This window comes from Cupressus sempervirens, chromosome 10 (assembly GCF_028749045.1).
Source record: "Cupressus sempervirens isolate cs-2001-9-10 chromosome 10, ASM2874904v1, whole genome shotgun sequence".
NCBI lineage: Eukaryota > Viridiplantae > Streptophyta > Pinopsida > Cupressales > Cupressaceae > Cupressus > Cupressus sempervirens.
In genome coordinates, this window is record NC_143127.1 from 976980540 (window position 1) to 976990829 (window position 10290).

Here is a 10290-nt window from a genome sequence, read left to right on the forward strand (position 1 = left end):
ATCTCTTTTGATCCAGCTTGCCCAGATGAGAGATCTGTTCCTAATGATGCTTATGGGGCATCTCAAGTTGTAGTATATCAGAATTGTGAGGTTCCTGTAGCTCCTGTGACAGCGGCTCTGGTGACTCCTCCAGTGTTGGAAGATGATGATGTTGTTTTGGCTGACTTGGTTAAGGATGTGCTACCATCAGGTAAGGGCAAGGGATCTCCTCTCCCCTTGGGGTTGCTACCTCGACCCTTTAAGCGGGCTTCTTCTTCTCCCCCTCTAAGGAGTGGGCGCAAAACAGACCAAGAGAAGATTAAACTCATAGGAGATATATTGATTGAGTCTGGTTCAGTGAAACCTTTGGATTCTCATTTTCCCAAATCTACACAATGATGATTATTCTCTCATGGAATGTAAGGGGGTTGAATAGCATCCCTAGACAAAAGGCTATTCATAACTTGGTGGTTGATCATAGTCCTGATGTTTTTTGTATCCAAGAGACTAAGCTCTCTGTGGAGTCTATGGTCCAACATGCCTCTAGTATTTGGTCTCGTGGCCAATGCCAATGTGTTGGGGCAATAGGCAGTGCTGGTGGTTTAGCTATATTTTGGGATCCTCAAAAAATTTCTCCTCTTGGCTGGATGTCTTCTCGCTCAGCTCTCTCTATGGTAGCTTCTGCTCTAGACTCAGGAGAGGTAATCATGGTTACTAATGTGTATGCACCTGTTGATCTTGTGAGAAAGGAGGAACTTTGGGAACATATTCAATATGTTAGAAATTGTCATCCTTATCATCCTTGGGTGTTAGCAGGGGACTTCAATTCAGTTTTAAGTCTGGAAGAGAAGCATGGTGGTTTGGCTAGATTGGGGCCTTCTTCTGCTCTTCTTCGGCAACACATATCTCTTTTGCATCTCTCTGATGTTAAGCCTTCTAATGGCCTCTATACCTGGAATAATCGCAGGACTGGTGTTGCTGCTATCTCAGAACGCCTGGATAGATTTCTTGTTTCTTGCTTCTGGCTTAGTGGCACCCTTACTATCTCTTCAGAAATCCTTGATTGGAGGGGTTCAGATCATTGGCCAATCAAATTTTCCGCTATAGGGGCTTATGTTCCGAAGCATCCTCCTTTTAAGTTCCAGTTGATGTGGCTTCGTGACTCCTCTCTTCATGATTTTGTTTTTTGTTGGTGGAAAGATGGTGCCCCTGCATATGGTACTGCAATGTTCTCATTTTCTAAAAGGCTTCAATATGTTAAAAGGCAGCTCAAGATATGGAATAGGGAATGCTTTGGGAATCTTCACTTTATGAAGAGGCTTGCTCAAGAAAATCTTGATGTCATCACAAGGGAGATTAGAGATCGAGGTTTCTCGGAGGATCTTGGCCAGGCTGAATCCCTTGCTTCTAGAGCTCTAGAAGAATGGGAACTTCGAGAGGAAATTTTTTGGAAGCAAAAGGCTCGAGTTGATTGGCTCCAGGAAGGTGATCGAAACACTGCCTTTTTCCATAAAACAGTCCAATCTCGCCGAAATCAGAGCACTATCTCTTCTTTGGTTAATTCTCAAGGTATCCAACTGAATTCCTTGCCAGCTTTGTTCCAGGAGGCTATTTCGTACTTCTCTACCCTCTTCTCTGAGGACTCTCCTCCTGCTGATAATGAAGAAAATATTATTTTGTCTTATATTCCTTCCCTTATCACTCAGGAAATGAATGATTATCTCATGCGTCCTATCTCTTTGGAAGAGCTAGAGGCGGTGGTCTTTGGCATACCTAAGGGGAAGGCTCCTGGTCTTGATGGTTTTCCAATTGAATTCTTTCAGGAATTTTGGGACATCATTAATCATGATTTGTTGGAGGTGGTTAAAGAATCCTATGCTAGCAAGCAGATGCTTCGAGCTTTGAACTCTACATTCTTGACTCTTATTCCTAAGAGAGAGGGTGCTAATCAATTGGAGTTTTTTAGACCAATTGCCTTATGTAATGTGGTCTACAAAGTTATTACTAAGCTGATTGCTGAGAGACTGAAAAGGTGGCTTCCCATTATTATCTCAAAAGAACAAGGTGGTTTTGTTGCTGGAAGACAAATTTTGGATGGGGTGGTTATTGCTACTGAGGCTATTCACTCTATGGCTACTTCAAGGGAGAGAGCCATGTTTGTTAAGCTGGATATGGCTAAGGCCTACGATAGAGTTAAATGGAGCTTCCTAAGGAGTATTCTTCTTTCTTTTGGATTTAGCTCTGACTGGGTGAGTTGGATTATGAGTTGCGTTACTTCTGCCTCTTTTTCTATTCTTATTAATGGTCAACCTTCACAACTATTTGGTGCTTCTAGAGGCCTCCGCCAGGGTGACCCTCTCTCCCCATATCTATTCATCATCATGGCTGAAGGCTTGGGCAGATTCATTAAGCATCAGGTGTCCCAGAATTCTATTCAAGGCTGGTGGTGGGGTAATGGCTTACCTTCTCTTTCCCATCTTCAATTTGTTGATGATTCTGCTCTTGCCGGTCTTGCTAGGATCAAGGAAGTTGAAGCCTTTCGACATGCTTTGGACGTTTATTTGGCAACTTCAGGCCAGAAAGTTAATGAGCACAAATCTTTCATTTACTTTTTTAACACTCCTGATTCTATTCAGCACAGGATTGTTGCTATCCTACGGTTTCAGATAGGTTCACTGCCTTTGACTTATCTTGGCATTCCTATTTCTATTTCCAGGCAGCCACGTCTCTTCTGGCAAAATTTGATTACCAAGCTTCAGGATAAGGTAAATCATTGGACTCATAGATGGCTTTCTACTGCTGCCCAGGTTACTCTTCTTCAAGCTGTTATCCAAGCTCTTCCTACTTATAGAAGCATGGTTCATGCTGCACCTATTTACTTTCTCAAGGAGTTTGATGCTCTTTCTTGACAATTCCTTTGGAGTGGTAATTTGCGTAGTACTAAATGGAGCTTGGTTAATTGGGCAACTGTTTGTAGGCCTAAAAAGGAGGGTGGTCTTGGTCTTCGTTCTGCTCTATTGAGTAGACAAGCTTTGGCTGCTAAACTTTATTGGCGATGGTGCTCTGGACAGCATCAACTTTGGGCTCGTATTATCACTCATAAATATTTTCATGGTGCTGATCTTTGCTCTGTTTCTGCACTTCCTCTTGAAGGTCGTGGCTCAATGGTTTGGCATACTTTGAAGACAGGTGCGATGATGGTGAAGAGGGGTCTGTTCTGGATATGTAAAGGAGGTTCTCAGGCTTTGTTTTGGTCTGATGCTTGGGATGGATTCCCTTCCATTTTATCCATATACCCTCATCTTTAGCCTCTTTGTGACTCTTTTCTTGCCGCTGGATGGGATAAAGTGGCTCATTACAAGACTCCTTATCAATTGGGACCTGTTGTTGGTTATAGATGGAAGCATTCCTCTGATTGGCCTCCTAGAGGTACAGACATGGATCGTCAGGAGCTTTCTCAAATTCTGGCCTCTAGAGAGTGTTCCTCTTTGCTTGGTCCAAATGTATTGGCTTGGGGCGGTACCTTGTCTGGTAAATATCATGTCTCTGCTGGGTATCAGGAGATAACTAGACAATTATTTGGGGATGCTGAGGTCCCTTGGTGGAAGCAAGTCTGGAATAAAGTTTCTTGGTCCAAGTGCAATTTTTTCATGTGGCTAGTGGCTCACAACCGTTGTCTTACCTGGGATAATCTTTGTAAACGTGGATTTCAGGGCCCCTCTTATTGTGTTTTGTGTGGTAATGGAGAGGAGTCTGTCTCCCATCTGTTCTTCCATTGCTCCTATTCTACTCAGATATGGCACCTTTGGTGGAGCGCTTGGGGTTGCTCTTGTCGGCATGCTTCCTCTTTGCCTGAGTTCTGGGCTCGCTTGGGTAGTGCTCCCTCCAAGTCTTCTTCTCTCCATGCTGCTTGGATTGCTGGCCCATCTTTCATGCTTTGGCATATCTGGTTGGAGAGGAATCGTAGCATATTCCAAGATGTTCGGCTTGGTGTTTTGCATCTTTGGTGGAAAATATCACATTCTCTCCAGGAAACTATTCTTGTAAAGTGTGAGCTTGATGGGGTTATGGATCTGGTTGATCTTGCTATCTGTAATCGCCTCAATTTTCATCTGCAGGATGGGGTTGCGGCTCATAGGTTTCCTTCTATGTCCAGGCAGCTTCACCATCAGAGGAAGGGTCAGGTTAACCGGGATGGGCACTGGACTCCTCCTCCCTGTGGAGTTTTGAAAATTAACACTGATGGTTCTTCTCGTGGGAATCTTGGTCCGGCTGGTATTGGCGGAGTGGCTCGTTGTAGTTCTGGGAATGTTAAATTTTTCTTCTCAATTCATAAGGGTGATTATACTAACAATCTCATGGAAGCTCAGGCTATTTTATATGCTATGGAACAGTGTTGCTTGTGGGGATGGAGTAAGATTATTTGTGAGTCTGATTCCCAGGTGGTGGTGAACATGCTTTCTTCGCAAGAGCTTGAGGATGTTAGTTGGCAGCTGGCCACTGTTGTTAAGAAGATTCTTTTCTTCTCTTCCTCTTTTCAGTTCATTAGGTTCAAGTATATTCCGCGAGAATGGAATAGACCTGTTGATTGTTTAGCCAAATGGGCTTCTAGTCATGATCCGGGTTGGAATATTAGGGATAGGGGGCAACTGTCCTTTGAGATGGTGCAAGAATTTGATGATCTTGTTGCTCAAGATCGAGCTCCTTGTTGAGCTCTCCTTGTTGTATTCCTTTCTGTCTTAATAAATTTTTACCCCTCTTTTTGCAAAAAAAAAAAACAATAGTTTGATTAATAATTTATTTTATAACGAGAACATTACAGTCCTCCCGTCCCAAATTTTTCTTTTTCTCAAGCAAATGCAGTACCAGGTGCTAGAGAATGTGCTCGCCCTCCCACGTTGCATCGTCAAATGGCGAGTGTTTCCAACACACCAAATATTCCCTCACCGTGTGGTTTCGCATACTTCAATGATCTTAGTTGGTTCCAATATGAGTTTTCCTTCTTCATTGAGCAGCAAAAGGTCTGTGGCTACCATCACGTTTTGCCCCACAGCCTTCTTCAGACATGAAACATGAAAGATGTTATGCATACGACTTCCCTCCAAAAGTTCTAGCTCCTAAGAAACTTCACCAATGCAACAAACTATGTGATGGGGGCCATAAAATTGTGGCTTCAATTTTTCTTTTCCCCTTTCCTTCAATGAGAATTGTTGTTATGGATGGAGCCTGAGATAAACCAAGTCCTCTACTTCGAAACTTCTCTCCAATTTGTGTCTTTCAGTGTACATATTTTGTTGATTATATGCCCATTGTAAGTTCTTCTTTAGGTATCGTAGGATGTCTTGTCCCTTCCAAAGCCAATCCCTCGCCCTTGATGCATGACTGTGTCCCAGCACTGTGTCGATGAAGGAGAGGGGTTCATGCCTATACAGAGCTTTGAATGGTGCTATCCCGATGGACATGTGATATGCGGTATTGTAACAATATTCTCCTAGGTGTATCCACTTGACCCACACCCGTCGTTGTGCCAAAACATAGTTTTGAAGGTAACCTTCGAACCACTTGTTCACAATCTCCATTTGTTCGTCTATCTAAGGGTGGTAAATAGTACTTGGTGACAATTTTGTCCCTGCCAATTGGAATAGTTTTGTCCAGAAGATATTGATGAATCATCCATCCTGATCAATGACAATGTTTTGAGGTAACCCATGCAGATGAAAGACTTCTCTAAAAAATAGATCGACAACTTGTGCGGCCTGAAAATCCGAGGGGATGTCGAAGAAATGTGCGTACTTTGTCAATCTGTTAACCACCACAAAAATACAATCCTTTCCATTCACCTTGGAAAGCCCCATTATGAAATCCATCGAGATACTTTCCCACTTATGTTTTGGAATTGGTAGAGGTTGTAGCAACCCAGCAGGTAGAGTATGTTCGGATTTGTTTTGTTGGTAGACCGCACACTCTCTTATATACTGCAATACATCTCCTTTAAGTCCTTTCCATGAAAATCTCTCCCGGAGACTTCTGTACATTTTGAGGAAGCTCGAGTGTCCTGCCAAGGGTGAGTCGTGTACTTCTTTTAAGATTTTCTGCTTCAATTTGGATTCTAGAACTAGAAATATTTGACTCTTATAGGAAATGATGTCATCCACCACTTTGTACCAATCATCCTTGGTATTGACCTAGAGCTGCTACAAGCATGGATTGTCTACGTGCCAGAGGTGGAGAGAGCACTAGAGCAAGCCTTTCAAGAGGGGTGCTATGCTTTGAGGCACTCGGAGTAGGTGTTGGACATGAGGCTGTCTTGGTGGATGCATAGACAACTTGCAGCAGCACTACAGGAGAAGGAATCAACAAAGAAAGAACATGACCAGAAAGAAGCTGAATGCCAAGAGGTCGCGATGATGCTGAAGGAGGTAGTGGAAGAGAATTCACAGATTAGAGTTGATTTAGAAGTTTGGACAGAACAAGTGTATCAGCTACGATGAAGCCGGTCTACACAGTCAGGGACACATCCTTCGGTTTAGTGTCTATGCATTAATTTAATTAGTTGTTAATTTTTGAGTTTTGTTGTGTTGTCGTCTAGAGACGACTTTTCTTTTGGGGGGATGATGTTGTCAGTAAAATCTATATTGTAGCCGACGGATAGAATAGTATCCGAATGGGCGCGTGACGGTTGAGTCACCCCTTTGGAAAGGTATATGTACACCTCCGGGATGGATTTTGTAATCATCATGGCAATCATTGTAATCAATCATATCGAACATTGTAAGATCTTCTACATGTATACGAATAATAAAAGGAATACTTCTGTGTTACATGTTCTTGTCTGCTGTTTGAATGCATTAATAAACCGTTTACCCTATACGGTAAATAACATGCAACAAACATGCAAGTGCATGCAAGCACATGCAACCTCAAAAATCAAAGACTTTTGCAAGAATCAATAAATCGCACAATCAAAACCCTAGCTTGCGATTTTCATAAAAAATCTTCGAATTCAAACCACAAATTTTCATAAAATACCTCCAACAATTTTTTATTGAAAAAAATTGAAAAACAAATTTCTGGAGAAAAATCTTCGATTAGAAGAAGCTCAAAATTTCTTATAAATATTGTCAGATTTTATGAAATCCCATTGATCCCCTTTTGTACCATGTTATGGTGAATCGATGTTCTTGTTTTTGTTAAACAAAGGAGATAAAAGCTTCTTATATAGATTTACAAAGACAATATTTGCAAAAGAAACAATCATGAACTAAAGACAAAAATAGAAACTACCTAATAAACTAAAGAGTAACTAAGATAACAATTAAAGAAACATTATAATATTCTAATAAAGATGGCATCCTCTAAAAATATTAAGATACCTCTCTTCCTAATCAAACTCCTTCATAACTATGGAGTTACAAAGATTACCGACTATTTTTCATATTATGATTATTGTACAAGGATCATTGTCTTGCATGTCGACTCCTTAGGTCAATATTCCCTTGATTGCAGTTCCTCTTAATCAAATCTAATCCATTTGATAACTAATTGCCACCTATGGATTAATGATAGTTATGAAACATGCTATCAATTAGTTATATCTCCTCGATACACACAAATCTTAAATTACCACTGAACACAATGTTGAATATCTTACTCACCAATAATAATGATGTCGGTTAACTTATTAGATATCTTACTAATGTTAGAATAATAGGCAAATATGTGTTGCTGAGGTATGTTCTCACATATTTGAGAGATGTATTGTCATTGATGTCAACATATTTCTTTGTTTGTGACAATGTTTTAGTGAGTTCATTGGTTTGGTATAGCTTTCGGATTGAAGATCAGAATTTTTGAATGGTGTACATGTGTTGTGGGATATTTATAGTTGATTCAGTTCAACTTTCAGAGGTTCGCATATAGAATTGTGCAAGTTATGGGTATCTGTGTTATGACTGTTTTTAAGTTGTTTAGAGGTGACAGAGTGACAACATTTAAATCTGAATTGCTCCATATTGTAATATTGGTTCCATGGATCTGGTAATGTGTTTTGGACATTGATGTGTGCCATCAGCTTAATTGGTTTGTGATTTGGAGGCCTGCAAGCTATCTTTCAGAGTTGATAGTTGTTACTGTTGGTGTTCCTGAGAGTTGGTATAATGGTGATGATAATTTCAGAATTTCATCTGTCGTGGTTATTCATGATGCTTGTGGATGTTTCTAGATCATGCTCTTGTTGTGTTGTTGGTTTGCATTGAGTGCTCTGCTCACACATGGTGATTTTTGATGAGTTCGTTTTCTTCATGTTCTTGGCTGACCAGTTGATTCTAGCGTGTTGTGGATGACTGAGGTATGATTATTGGAGGTGTTGCATATTCAAGGATAAAGAATTCAGACCATGCTATATCATCTTTGGTTCGCATATAATATTTGAATTTGAGATATTATATTTGTAATATTTAGGTGGTGAGATTTTAGCTGACCTTGTTTATTCTTTCAAGGTTGATGAAATGTATAAATGTAATTTTATTCACATGTGTATGGGTGTGCGAGACTGTGGATGAGTTTATGAGATGGAAATGTATGAATATTGAATATATGTTTTGAAGGCAGACATCTTGTGTTTCAAATATCCTTGCATTTTTAAAAAGTAAAGAGTAACAAGAGATGCTCATGAGAAGTAACACTTGGAAATATTTATTTAAGGATTTTCCTATTCATTGATCTTATATTAGCAAAATAGTACAGCTAGAACTTCATTAAATGCAGTATACTACCCCAGGAAGCTGGCCAGCAAGAACAGCTATAAATCCTGTGCTACCCACCACAGTGAACAAGAAAGCTGCCTGCACAACCGGAAAGAAGGTGTCAAAGGAAATTTTTAATTTACTTAACAAATATGTAACAAAACAGAAAAATGACACAGACTTATGAATAATTTGTATCAATTTCAGAAATATGTAGACAATGATACAATATATGTAATTTGAAATCTTAGGAAGAAACCCAATTCTTTATACTGAAAATTGAGTCATTAAGAATTCAATTTATTAGAGAAAGATCATGTGAACAAAATTCGCCATGTGTCAAACCAACAAAATCTTTCAGGCTCAAAAAGTTATATACACTGTCAAACCAAAAAAGGATACAGAATAAAATACAAACCAACATTAGCGGGCACCCATCTTTTGAGAAAAAACATCATTAACAAAATAAACTTGAAGTCAATTTAAAATAATTAAATTTTTAAACAAAAGATAAAAGATCTCTACTGGATACTTGCATCATTTCGAGTGCTTGGGATTGCTAAATTTTCTGCATTTTTTATTCCTAGGGAAGTCAACTCGCGCATGAATGTCTGCATCAAAAAAACATTAGCATAAGTGAAAGAAAAATATACAAGATAAAAAGAGCTGTTAACTTGTGCTACTCATCTAACAAGCATATTAAATATACAAGCAAAGCATCTAAAATGCAAGCTTGCAAGCAGTAAGTTTTTCAATCATTTTCCCATGAGGAAATTAAATTGGTGACTAACCGTGCGTCGTGAGACGTAAGGCTGAGAATTCCATTTTTTAGCCCATCCAATTTGATTTAGTTGGTCCATTGCATCCTTGACCAAATCTCCATCCTTCTGTATTTACCCTCTATCAGATGGTAATCTTTCTGATCATTAGATAAAACCCTAGAATATGATTCTCTAAGTAGATGAATAAGGACTAGAAACGCCAATTTACCTATATTGACAGATCAAATTGCATGTATGTGTACACAAAGACATGTTTACACATACTCATTATGTTTGGTAAAATGCAAGAGTGTGCATCCAAGATTTTAACAAATAAGAAAAGATATTATTTCACAACCCACTGAGTCAAATAACATAAAACTACTGAAAATCAGCGACCTCAACATTGCGGAAGTAAAATCTAGAAAGTCTTAATTTATCACGCTACAACCTTGAACCAGGATTGTATCCATCCTGATCTGTGCAATGCATTCTAATAATCTGCAATTGTTACAGTCATAGACCGAACAGTAAAGACAATCAAAATGAATCAATAAAAAAATAAAGGAATTCATAGGCAGAGAAACGAAATCAGATGGACAAATAGGCATAAAATAGGTGGTCAGAATTAACCAGGACTATTCTGAACATTGCAAGACATTTTATACACATGACAAGCATAGATATATTTTATATAATATATCCACCTCCCACCTATTTTTTCAATCTTCTATCCTGCTGTCATGTTCTTCACTTTGTACCCCTTCTCTTTTGATTCTTCTCTTATTTTCTTCCACATATACCAT

At 39.3% G+C, this 10290-nt stretch overlaps 1 protein-coding gene across 6 annotated transcripts in view; it reads right to left on the reverse strand.

Annotated features, from left to right (window-relative positions):
* LOC149537237 (uncharacterized) overlaps positions 1-10290 on the reverse strand; it is a 218255-nt gene that overhangs the window by 142783 nt on the left and 65182 nt on the right. For 5 of the 6 annotated variants that reach the window (XM_089807459.1, XM_089807457.1, XM_089807456.1 and 2 more), the window contains 3 exons: positions 9515-9610; positions 9256-9334; positions 8754-8818 (listed from right to left, as the gene is read on the reverse strand). In XM_089807459.1, coding sequence (XP_089663585.1) covers positions 8754-8818; positions 9256-9334; positions 9515-9610 — 240 coding nt within the window. Of the gene's footprint in view, positions 1-8753; positions 8823-9255; positions 9335-9514; positions 9611-10290 lie in introns of all 6 variants that reach the window. The other variant, XM_089807458.1, reaches the window with a different exon arrangement.